At 46.9% G+C, this 13116-nt stretch overlaps 1 protein-coding gene across 9 annotated transcripts in view; it reads left to right on the forward strand.

The window, feature by feature from the left end:
• The window catches only part of DISP1 (dispatched RND transporter family member 1), a 192051-nt gene that overhangs the window by 101992 nt on the left and 76943 nt on the right, over nucleotides 1-13116 (forward strand). Inside the window, exon 1 of one of the 9 annotated variants that reach the window (XM_058701243.1) lies at nucleotides 9703-10064. The exons of 7 other annotated variants lie outside the window; for them this stretch is intronic. In XM_058701243.1, the coding sequence (XP_058557226.1) occupies nucleotides 9755-10064 (310 nt within the window). In that variant the 5' untranslated portion in view covers nucleotides 9703-9754. Of the gene's footprint in view, nucleotides 1-9702; nucleotides 10104-13116 lie in introns of those variants that run through there. One more of the 9 variants, XM_058701248.1, reaches the window with a different exon arrangement.

Consider the following 13116-nt stretch of genomic DNA (forward strand, 5'->3'; position numbering starts at 1 on the left):
CCCAAAAGAGGTGAAAATGTGTGTCCACAGAAAGACTTGTTCATGAATGTTCCTATCAGCGTTATTTGTGAGAGACAAAAGCTGGCAACAATGGAAATGTCTGTCAGGAGGAGAATGAACGCATTGTGAATAGTCGTGAAGCACAGCCCTCCTCAGCAGTGACAGTTAAGTGCGGACAGATCTCCAGCAGACGTCTATTGAATGAAGGAGACTCAGCACAGAGGATGTTTTCTATGGATCCATTTGCCAAGTTCTAGAACAGGGAAGAGTAATCTGTGAATGAAGGAATTACATCAGTGGCTGCCTGGAGTGGAATAGAGTCGGGGGATTGGCTATAAAGGGTGTAAGAAATAATAGTCTGTAGCTTGATCTTGATAGTAGTTACGAAGACATGTCCACCCGTTTGTCAGAACCCATTGAACTTTATGCTTGAAATTTATACATTTTATTGAGTGTAAATTATACTTCAATAAAGTTGTTTAGAACTAAGAACATGAAATTGTGTTTTAAATAATTAAACTATTGGTAGCGTCTAGTTTTATGTATTTGTTAAGAAGAATTTGCTTAAATTTATGAGGAGTTGTCCTGTATTTCTAGGGTGTTGTATTAAACCTTCAAGGAGGCAGTTCACTGAATAGTTTAACTTCGCACCTGATAGTTCTGGTGAGACACAGAAATTGAGGGCTGCCCCGTTCTCTCCAGGAAACACTTCCCGACATTTGCGGCCTTCGCTTTCAGCGGACTGGTTTCTGTATTTAACACATGGACCAGTTTTATTATTATATTACTTTTCTGTGTTTTCAGAGGCTGAAGTACTTGGTGTCTTAAACTACATGCACATGCCTTAAAAAACATGAATGTGCTCATTTTGGATTTACGTTCCAGAAAGTATTTCCTGTCTTATCTGAGTCCCAAGAACAAACCTTCCCTGTGTGTCTTCACTCCACGGTGCACGGTTACTGTCATGTTTCTCTTCTGCTTTGTGTCTGGATGTCTTGCACATGGATTGTTGACATCTGATTTTCACTAGCCTAGTACCTTGGGGAAGAAACATAAGCTTTCTTATTAAATGGTCTTTCTTGTAAAGTCCTGCTCACTTTCTTGGGGGTTGGTTATCATTTAGGGTTCATGGAGGAAATTTAACTGCAGGGATATCAGCATTGTTTTGAATGGAGAAAGCCTGCAGTAGTTGATGTATTAAAAGTTTAAGCTGGTATTAAAATGTCTTTTTTGGAAGTTCTAAGGGGCATTATTTTTATGTATTTATTATTTTAGAGAGAGAGGGTGAGTGGGGGAGAGGGGCAGAGGGAAAGAGAATCCCAAGCAGGCTGCATGCTTTCAGCACAGAGCCTGATGCAGGGCTCGATCCCACAGCCCTGGGATCATGACCTGAGCTGAAATCAAGAGTCAGACACTCAACAGACTGAGCCCCCCAGGAGGGATGTTATTTTTAAAAGATTGAGCTCACAGGGCAGTTGAGGGAGGGACACCATTACTGAAGTATCAACTTTGTGTTTATGTGGCATAGATTGTTCTTGAAAGAGGAAAAGTGATTTTGTTGAAAAACAAATGCAAATTATTAGCTAGCTTATAGTTCTTTTTTTTTTTTTTTTTTAATGTTTATATATTTTTGAGGGGGAGCAGGGGAGGGGCAGAGAGAGAGGGAGACACAGAATCCGAAGCAGGCTCCAGGCTCTGAGCTGTCAGCACAGAGCCCGACACGGGGCTTGAACCCACAAACCGTGAGACCATGACCTGAGCTGAAGTCAAGAGTCAGATGCTTAACTGACTGAGCCACCCAGGTGCCCCAGAAATTATGTTTAATACAGTCTTTCCACATCATTGTGCTGTCTCCTGAAATTTTCAACCTGTTGATTTCGGGAGAAAAATCAAGAAAACAGAGTCTCAGATTCTAACAGCCAGAGGATATTTAGAACAGTTTTAAAAGTTACTTGTTTTCTTTCAGTATCTGCCTGAGAAAATCAGACCGTGTCTTCTTAGCTGATGAATTATCATCTGTGATTTCTGCATTGTGGGCGTTCAATCCAATTTCTATGTTGATCAAATTTTCAGTGATAAAATCTCCATTTTACTTATGTCCTCATCACAAAGGGTGAGGGCCTTATTTTATATTATCTGGTTTCAAGGAGTAAGATTATTTAACTAGAGCAAGAAAACATTTAATGTAGGTACTACATAGAGCTGTCTGTTGCTTTAGTTCAGTTTTTCACACCTGAAAGGTTTCTGACTTGGAGAGTTCGGATAATTTTACTATGAAGTTTCATAACAAGTACAATGTATGCTGTCTCGTTAGGTAAATTAGTAAGACTAAAGCAAGTAAAATCTAGGCAGTGTGGTTCCTAAGACCCCAGCAGGGCCCACGTGTTAGGTAACGTACGTCACCTTGCAAACGCTAACCCGCAGGGTGGACACAGACTCCACAGTGGTTGGGTCTGGACTCTGGGCTCACGTGCCTGCGTTTAAAAGTCGATCCTAAAAAAAATAAAAATAAAAATAAAAAATAAATTAAAAAAAAGTCGATTCTGCTGCGTTGTCATTGTGCACCTGGGGGATGACTTTTGTAAACTTCTTCTCGCGTTCGTGACATGAAGGTCATCATGGGACTTCTTCCGGGAAGCGTGAGGAGTAAACAAGGCCTTGTTTATTGAACCGTTACTGACGTCATCCATACACAGTCACATGATGCTGGTCATTTGGCTGTGCACGTGAGTAGATGAGACATAAAGAGGAAGTCTGGTCGGAGAGTTGTCTTCACTTCCGCCAGACCCTTCGTGTGTTGTCTTTCTTGGTTTCTGTTTTCTTTCTTCTGTTGGAGACCCTACTGAGTAATGAACTAAGCGGAACATGGGAAGTGGTGTCCTTCACCAGGTTTGCAAACGGGGTGGTAGGTAACTGCGTAGTCTGTCTGGAAAGCTGAAACTTGACTGTAGTTACACTTCAGATGAAAACAATGACCCAAGTGACCCAGAACTCCATGTAAAAAAAAATACTGTTTGTTCTAGCAGTTTCAGTTTCCTAGCAAACTTGAGAGGCAGGTACAGAGACCTCCCGTGTGCCCCCACCCCGACTGGGCACAGCCTCCCCGACTGTGGACACTCCTCCCCAGATGGGACAGTGGACGCACCCGCACTGACACATCGTCACCTAGAGGCCACGGTCGTGTACGCCGGGGCCCGTTCTTGGAGTTGGACGCGCGTGTGTCTGTCATTAGAGTGTCACAGAGTGTTCTCACTGCCCCCCAAGACCTCTGTGCTTCACCCCCTGCCTCCTCGACCGCTGATCCTTTTACTGTGTCCATTGTGTTTCCTTTTCCAAACGTCCTACGGTTGGAAGTCTACAGTGTGTAGCCTTTCAGCCTGGCTTCTTCGACACAGCGCCTTCCATGCCTTTTCGTGGCCCGGAAGGTCGTTTCTTTTTAGTGCCGAACAACGTCCCCTTGTCTGCAGGGACCGCACGCACGTCATTCATCCATCCATCTACTGAAACACGTCTTGGTTCCTTCCAGAAGAGGCTTTTAAGGCAGGGTAATAACTCACTTGAAGAGTTAGATGGGTATGGAAGTAGTGAGCCATGGTCTCAAGTGGGATCTCACCGTTACACTGGGACCTCACCTGTGATCCGAGCCAAGCTGAAGTTGGGGGTTTTGTCTGGGAATCAGAGCATTCGCTCAAGGGAGGTTTTATATTTGTCTTGTTATGTTTAAAATGGAGGAAGTGGGGCGCCTGGGTGGCTCGGTCGGTTAGGCGTCCGACTTCGGCTCAGGTCATGATCTCGCGGTCTGTGAGTTCCAGCCCCGCCTCGGGCTCTGTGCTGACGGCTCAGAGCCTGGAGCCTGTTTCGGATTCTGTGTCTCCCTCTCTCCCTACCCCTCCCCTGTTCATGCTCTGTCTGTCTCTGTCTCAAAAATAAAATTAAAAAAAAAATAAATAATAAAATGGAGGAAGTAATAGCGTATTTGTGAACGAATGGGAACAACCCAGCAGAGAGGGAGAAGTTCCCGAGGGTCTTCGGCAGCGCTCTGTGCCGGTGAGAGGAAGGTAGCTTGCACGCAAGCGTCCGGTTAGTTTTAGGCATGAGGACAGTTTATCTGTAGAAGCAGGGGGGACGTCAGAGAGCTGACCTGCACGCAGGCGCCGGGGGCCGCGATGTCGCTGCCGATTGCTTGTTACTCCCAGTAAACTAGAAACCGAGGCTGGGGACCCACCGTGAGGGTCGGGGAGGGTTTGTGCGAGGTTGGAAGAGCCCGGGCTGCGGAAGAAAAGAAGGAGATGCCAACAATGACGAGAGACAAAGTAGGTGTCCTTCCTGAGACCGACAGCGGACACTTGCTAACAGATGCCGAGGGCTGTGGGAGAACCGTTCCTCCAGAGCACGGAGCGAGATCATTGAAGAGCAGACGTGAGGCCTTCGGAGATCTGCGGACGCCGAGCACGTGTGCTCTCCCGAGATTTGTGCCAAAAGAGCCGCAGAACCATTCGCTTCCGCAGGAAAGGGAGCCCGGATGCAAATACCAGAGGCAAGAGTCAACACGGGCAAAGAAATGGGGGAACATCCTGGTCTATTTAAATTAGCGTTCGTGGTAACAAGTAAATATTGAAACGTAACATTGTACACTTAAGCGTATCTACTAATAAGGGAAGAATTTGGAGCACGTGTGTTAACATCACAAGCTGCTTAAGGTCCGGCGCGGTCCTTCCGGGACGAGCGAGGACAGGCAAGCCCCGTGAGCTCCTCTCCCTTCGGCGGCCTTGGCGGTTGGTCAGTGTGGGGAGATCTTAGGTGTGGCGTGACCTTAGCTGCACCGTGTGAAGTTAGAAGGCGCCGGAGACATTTGGCATTGCCTTCCCAGTATTCTCAACATTAATCCTCTAAATGTTAGACTTATCAGGTGCCAGAGACGTTCCCAGGCTGGGACGTTTGCTCAGAGGCTGGGGAGGGAGCCGCTCCCGTGCCTCGGAAAACCCGTGTCCGGGCGCCCCGCGGGCCAGACCGCAGTGTGAATAAACATCGAGTTTGTGCTTGAATGCAGCTCTCCTTGTCCTTGTCCCCTCCGCTTTGTGTGTTCAGATCGAGCACAACCTGGCATACGCACTGCTGTGTGTATGGTTCAGGTCCTTCCACGGAAACGGAAGGTCTGCCTCTTTTCTTCCCCTGGTCAGGAAGGGTGAGGCCGGTGGGTGTTGGGCCCCAGCTGGAAAGGGCTCTCATGCCCTTTATTGAGGGTTGCACATCTGTAGAAATCACGTGAAACGTAGAAGGTATGGGGGGGCGGGGGTTTGCAATCCGAAAGTGAAAAGTAATCTCCAAGACGGAAGTTGCTGAATTTTTAGGTAGAAACTACAGTTTTGTTGGAGCTCCCCAAAAGCCGTGCTTTTGAGAGATCTTCGTAAGAAGTCGTGCCTCACCGAGCCGTTTTGTTCTGAACGTACCAGGTACGTACGCTGTGCGTACCCTAGCTTGTAGAGTTTATCAGGTGATGCGTTACCATTCTTGATGTGCAAAAGGCTAGAAGTTTCCTTCTTAGACACTTTGTATTGCATTTAGAAAGGGTCCTTTATTTTTGGTTGTTCAGGGACTTAGTTGTACCTAATAAAGTGATTCCTAGTTGTTTGATTATATTATTGGAACATTTCACCTCTTTATAATGATATTTTACTAGAAAAACAAAACATACTCATGTTGCAAGTGATGTGTGCTGGTAATGCACATCAGATTATTTAAGACTCATGTTACTGTTTAGATGAAGATTTAATTGTTAATATATCTAAAATAAAGGAATTAAGTAGCTACCATAAACCCTTTTAGGGATAAGTTGGGGCATAAAAATACAAAAATAAGTTGTATTGGGGCGCCTGGGTGGCTCATCGGTTAAGACCAGACTTTGGCTCAGGTAGTGATCTCACGGTTCGTGAATTCAAGCCCCATGTCGGGCTCTGTGCTGACAGCTTGGAGCCTGGAGCCTGCTTCCGATTCTGTGTCTCCCTTTCTCTCTGCCCCTCCCTCGCTCATGCTCTGTCTGTCTCTCCCTGTCAAAAATAAATAAACATTAAAAAATGTTTTAATTAAAAAACAGTTGTATTACAACATATGAAATGTTCTGTTAGGTTAATATTTTATGTTGTACAGATAGTTAAATCGTCTAAGAAATATTTTTTCCCTTCGCTGGTAATGCTAAACCAGGCTAGTCTGGGATACATATTACTGATGCTCGGAGTAGAAAGTCTACACCTGTGGTAAAAGAACACGGCATGGTAAATATGTTTACACGGCTGTGTGGTAATGTCACTTATTACGGGGCACACTCACAGAATCATGTAATGAGCCTCATTTCCATGCAGCCATTAACTCTGGCGTAGCAATGCTAATTAAAGAATAACTTCATGTTTCAAATGCAGACTATATAAACAACATACAGCATCACGTTAGCTGTCCACAAGCTCTGACTACATCAATTTGGTCACGAGTAGATGTTGGCTGACTCCTGAGGAAATAGAGACTTTCTGTAAGACTGCTTCTTATTTACAATTTATGCTCTCATGGCATACTCTGCCTGCTCTCAGGACCAGACTGAGTTGCCATTAAACTTGATTGCGTTCACATGGGCTCTTCTGTCATGCTTTAATAAAACTATAAAATTGACTTAATTGGGTCTATGTGAAAGCTTCCTTTATCATTAATAATTCCATTTATTCCACGGACTTATTAGTTTTGGATAACTTGAATGACTTCATTAAGATTTGCCCTAGGGGCGCCTGGGTGGCGCAGTCGGTTAAGCGTCCGACTTCAGCCAGGTCACGATCTCGCGGTCCGTGAGTTCGAGCCCCGCGTCAGGCTCTGGGCTGATGGCTCGGAGCCTGGAGCCTGTTTCCGATTCTGTGTCTCCCCCTCTCTCTCTGCCCCTCCCCCGTTCATGCTCTGTCTCTCTCTGTCCCAAAAATAAAAAACGTTGAAAAAAAAAATAAAAAAAAAAATAAATAAATAAAAAGATTTGCCCTAGAATATGAATATTATTTAAAAATTAAGCACGAGTAAAAGCAAATTGAAAAATGTGCTCATAGGACTTTGTGAATTAAAAAATACATATTTGATTCAAAAGAGTAAATTGTTCCCACTGAATATATATCGCTGTGTTATTATCTGTAAAAATACATCATCTGGAGAATTTAACAGGCAGTGAGTGGTTTCATCCTTTTGTCTAACTTTTGAGCTGTTTTGTGCCGTGAAACTCCAGAAATACCCAGATGGGAGGCTTATTTTCCGTGCTCGAATATTTTCGTTTCCTTCTATCTGGAGAGAATACCCAGCATCCTTTTGTAATTACTGAAGCCTACTAGTGAGACTACAGATCTGTTTAGCCTGTACATGGTGGAATCTTTATTATTCCCTCAACTCTTTCAAGAACTCTTTAAAATGGATACTAAGTTATAAGAAGGCCAGGAAAGAGACTGTAGCAATACACTATGTATCTATTTCCACTCCTGGAAAACCCATTCAGAATGCTTTGGGAGAACTTATTTCTTGCTTGTGTAAACAATTTAACTTCTAAGATGGATGGTGTGAGGTTAGTTATGGAAGGTTTTGACCTTAGTTATTTTTCACAGCACTGAGCATGGTGACTAACATATCCCAGGTACCTCTAAATATTTATTGACTTCGTGAATAAATAACGGTTGATAAAATATTGACTATTTATTGGCACATCAGGGAACCTTCTAGCAGAGTGAGAGCCGAGGTGGCCAGAGTGTAAAAGGGTTTGCCTGGTTGGGAAAGAGAGGAGTTTGGAACAGATGACCAGAAGCTAACCAGAAGCTTGTTAGAAACACACATCCCTAAATCACACTCTCCTGGTGAGGAGTAGAAGCCTGTGTTCCAAACGGGCCATCCAGGGATTATGGGATCGGTAGGCTCATTAGGGAACAGTCGAGGATCAGGAATTCTTTTTTTTTTTTTTTTAAGTTTGTTTGTTTATTTATTTTGACAGACAGAGAGAGAGACAGCCCAAGGAGGGGAGGGGCAAGATGGAAAGTGAGGGAGAGAGAATCCCAAGCAGGCTCCACGCTGTCAGCTCAGAGCCCAACGCGGGGCTCGAACTCCCGAACTGTGAGATCATGACCTGAGCTGAAACCAAGATTTGGACGCTTAACTGACTGAGCCACCAGGCGCCCTTCTCAAGAATTCTTTCTTGACTGTTTGCTCCAGACCCAAACATCTCCACATCAGAAGTGTTGTGTGATGCCCAGAGAGTTAAATGGATGTCAGTTGGATATCCTAAAGCATTATTTATTTTGAAATCAGTAATCTAATAAATTTAATTTCTCGATACCAAAAATATTTCAATGTAAAATAAATGGAAGCCTTTTCCAAAATCAAAGACCGTTTTCTCGGTGCTAAAGACCTCTGAAGAGTTTTTATTCTTTGACCTTTTCTCTTTCTTTTCTTTCTTTTTCCTTTTTTTTTTTGAGAATTCCCCGGGATTATTAATTGCTCTTCTTTTTGTGGTGTTAATATACCACACGTTGCAGATACACTGTGTCTCGATGGCCTCACATTGGTTGGAAACCCTGTTTTCCCTCATAGTATTCCCCTCCTACAAAAAGGTTCTTGGGATGCATTACATCTGAGAATGATGTGGGTTAAACCAGTTTGAGTCGATTCCTGTTAATTTCAGTTTCCAATCCAAGATAGATAGATTTTCCTTAGGACTGTGTCTCCAGTGATCCCTTACGTGTAGAGAACGAAGAAGTCAGGAGGAGACGGGTCAGGAACTGTGCTTAGTGTTTTACACCCGTCAGTTTGCTCCTGTTCTTAGAACTTGTAACTGTTTCAAGCTCACTATGAATTATACAGGGTGTTGTTCTGTTCATTCGGCTGGCATAGACATGGCTGGTTTTAATCAAGCGAGTAAAACGTGTATGCCACAGGATTGTGTTAACGCTCTCCTATTAGGATTCGAGATTCCATGGACATATTTGGACACAAGCACATTTACTTGTGCTTACCTTGTGAAAGCTATTTATCGAAACCCCGTTCTGTAGTAGGCCCCGTGCTGGTGGACCGGAGAGCTCCGGCCAGCAGGCACAATAGGCCTTGTTTTGGGCACCGTCCTCCACGTGCCAATGACAGAGCGCAAAAGAGAAAACCGAAATGACCTGGCCAGCCTCAAAATCAAGACAAACACCTCAAAGACCGTAAGGTGATCAGCGATGGGAAGTCGTGAGTGGGACTGGAACTGTGAGCTGGCCAGTCTCCTGGCCAGAAGCAGGAAGGTGCTAGACTGCTCCTTGGCTGCTGCACGGGGGCCAGGCTGGTCCGGGCTCACTGCTCGCAGGAACGAGTGGAAGCAAGAGTCCTCCCCCGCCCCCACTGCCCCCCCCCACCCCCCACCGGACGCTGAGTGGTTCTGCCCGTGTGCTGGGCACATGGTGTTGGAAGTTGTGAACCAGGGGAAGAACGTGGGGGTGAACACAGAGTTGAGTGACCAGAGACGAGGCCCATGGTCCGCTGGCTGCACTGTGCCTGACGCCCCCACAGAACTGGAGCTTTACCCGTGCTGTTATCTGCTGCAGAGCAAATACGTGAGCGGTATCAGACTGGCAGAGGAGATACGTGCAGGCGACCGTGTGAGCACACGTAGGGGGAGGAAGGAAGGAAACAAGGAAGCCAGGCCAAAACAACAATACCTCCCATGAAACTGGCCCTGCAAAGCTGATGGCCAGAGCTCGCGTTAAGGGGCATGTCCCCCAGCCGCGCTCTCGAGATTGCAAGAGAAGTCTGGGATAGCACCCCCCGCGTGTCTTCCAGAACTGATGCAAGACGGGAGCCAGCGGGTCAGCGGTGCATTCCAGGTGCAAGCGGTAAATACAGGCGCACTCGCGTCTTGGACCTCCGTAGGACTGCGCCAGACCTGAGGAGCAGATCTTACGGCGGCGACCGGGGGGAAGAGCCCCCGCTGACAGGGGAGGCCGTGAACGGACTGGTCATCAGCAGCACGGATGCCAGGAGGCGGGGAAGTGATAACCGGGCGGCACTGAGGAGGAGGAACAGTGCGTAGAGTTTGTGCCCTCCTGAGCTGTTACTCCAGGGTGAGAACAAAATTAAGAAAATTTACAGTCTGTAAAATAAGAGTGTTCACCGTCCCCACAACCCCCCAGAGGAGATAGTAAAAAATGGAATCAACAAGAAAAAAGGTTATCCCGGAGAGGATTACGTGGGTGGATTAGGAAATAATACTGGGGTGGATGAAGTCGGTCAGAGCGCAGGACTCCTTCCTGGTCTCTGAAGCGTGTGGACAGGATGCGTGAGTCGAATCGCTCCAGCATAAAAGCCCCAGCTCTCACAGCATGGCACTTGTCCAGAGCAGGTGTGGATGCTCGTCGCTGGGCAGAGAAAGGGGACGAGGCTGTGAGTCGGTCGTCTGCGGAGAGAGAGGAGGAGATTCGGCCGCGCCCAGCTCCGCTGGCGTCCCGCTCCACGGCAGTGGTGAAACTCGGGACTCGCGCTGAGGGTGGTTCGGCCGTGGGGGCTCTTTGGGTTGTTTGGAGCCTTTCTCACGGCGTGCGAGTGCCTCTGCACCAAGAGAAGTGCGATGGCGCCTTCTTAGCTGACTTTTTTCCAGGTGGATCCTAGCGATTTGTCTGCTGTAAATGAGCGCGGTATATACCTTTCTTCAAAATTGAAGAGTGACTGGCTCAGGAGCTTTTTTCTGGCTTGTCTTTAATTCCGTGTTCCCAAGTTGTGTTTTCTTCTTTCCTCATGATCGGGTAGTTTGAAAGCCTCCGTCTCTCTGTGTTATTGTAACTTAGGGGTAAAACCAGTTTCCCCGTTGTCCATCAGGTGACCTTGGACTGCCTAGGGATTAGTATAACCGAAGGGCACAGGCGTCTTCCCCAAACCCAAGGCTGCTGCCGTCTCTCCTGCGGTTGTCCAGAGGGTGTGTCTGCACCAAGGAGCAAAGGGAGGGAGGTGGTTTGCGGGCAGTGCGTGCAGACGCGGCACCGGTAGAGCGAGGGCCGAGGGGGTGTCTGTCCTGCAGGTGGAAGACGCCGTCCCCTGAGGACGGCAGGGGCGGGACCTCCCGCAGCCCCCGTGGGTCCCGGATTATAGCGGACGTGATGGGGCTGTGCGGAAACAACCTGGTTGGAATCTCGAGACCACGGTGCCGAGGGCCCTTTGTCGCACCTCTGCGGGGACTCTTAGGTCCGCCCAGTGTCACGGAGTTTCTTGTCCAGTAAGTTGTGGAAGCCGAGCTGACCGCTCCATCCATCAGATTACGGCGTGAAAACCGCGGGGTCCCTTCTGCCTCCCTGTGCCGTCCCCCCACTTGCGTTCCTGCTGCCCCCCGAAGCCTGAGCTCCGGCCTGCGGCCTCTCTGCCCGGCCCAGACTTCCCGCCTTTGTACCGTGGCCGCTGGCGCCCCCCACGTTCCTGCTACTGTCTAGGGCGGCCTGCCGTGTTGGCCCAGCCTTTCTTCTGAACTGTGTCCCCAGGCTCAAGAGACTGCAGGGGAGCAAAGCCAGGTGCCTAAAGTCCAGTACACTCTTGTCGCACCTGCCTGGTAACTGGAGGGTTCGCCCGAGCGTGTGAGCCAGAAAGACAGCCGAGGCACGGGGACGCGGGTTCGCGAGGACTGACGCGTGCCGGGACGGGGACAAGCCGGATGCAGCCGTGACCTTGGACTCTGACGTCTGCAGGACTCAGCCCGCGTGACTGGATGTTTGAAGCAGGAATGCTGAAAAGTACTGTGCTTCAGACTTGCAACTGTACTTTAAAGTTGCAGAATAAAGTAGAAAGTGGTGATTGGAACTTAGTGCATCGCAGAGATTTATTTCCATGCTGTGAAAAGTGCTGCCCCTCCCCCCCCCCCATCTCCTTGGTAGAAACCGGTATTCTCTTAGAAGGGTTACCTAAGAAAAGGTCAGAACTAAAATATAAAATTGAGCCTAGATCATTTTATAAAATGTTAAAGAACTAAACAGATAACGGATTAAGTTCATTTTTCATGAATAAAACAATGAGCTTTCATATATCATGAAAGCTCTGATATATGAAATTTCTGATATATGAAATTTCAACTGGAGGTGTTACTGTCAGACGCCTAGCATCCAGTGTGAACTTCTAAGTTAGCTTATTGGAAAAGGTAGCTCGTTCACAAAATATTAAAACTACTCCAAGTATATTTAAAAAGAAAGACTTTTTTTTTTAATGTTTATTCATTTTTGAGAGACAGAGACAGAGCATGAGCGGGGAAGGGGCAGAGAGAGAGGGAGACACAGAACCCGAAGCAGGTTCCAGGCTCTGAGCTGTCAGCACAGAGCCCGATGCGGGGCTCGAACTCACAGACGGCAAGATTATGACCTTGAGCCGAAGTCAGACGCTTGACCGACTGAGCCACCCAGGCAGGAGTCCTTCCAAGTATATTTTTTATCTGCTCAGCAATATGATCTTACCCTGGGGGCTTTTTTTTCTCTTTTCCTTTGCTTTTGTTATTTAACCTTTTGTCTTAAAAACGAAGTCACAGTTACTAGCATTAAACAGCGAAAGGGTACATGAGGAATAAAATAGGAATCTGTTACGAGCACTTGTCCTTGAGATAACTTTCATAAACTTGAGATTTATACATACACTCCTGTCCGCTGCTGAGCCAAGTGGGGAGAACGTGTCTTGTTCCTACCTTTGTGCTTCATTTTTAAAAAGAGTGAGCTAAGCAACATTCAGGTCAAGGTCTGCTTGTATAACCGATGCCACTGTGTGCTCCCCTCAGCCAGGCCAGAGACCCAAAGAAAGTCGTTAAAATCTTCAGGCTTTGCCGTGTTTGAAGTTAGTCTCGATCAAAGGCACTAGGACTTAGGTTTTTAACAGGAACTTTTTAAAAAATAGAAGCTGTTGAGGGAGACTTGTGCACATGCACGTTGAGCTTCTCAAATACAGTGCCGGGACCCCAAAATGCAGGTGTGCTGCTAGGTACAGATTGACTTGCGTTTTGAAATCTGCTACACCAACAGCGTATTAGTTTCATTCTTTGAAGCTGGGACCAGAAGAAAAGTTTTCTTGTGTCCCCGTGAAGTCCGTGCATTATTATTATTTTGGATCCAGGTG

This window comes from Neofelis nebulosa, chromosome 15, assembly GCF_028018385.1.
Source record: "Neofelis nebulosa isolate mNeoNeb1 chromosome 15, mNeoNeb1.pri, whole genome shotgun sequence".
Taxonomy (NCBI): domain Eukaryota; kingdom Metazoa; phylum Chordata; class Mammalia; order Carnivora; family Felidae; genus Neofelis; species Neofelis nebulosa.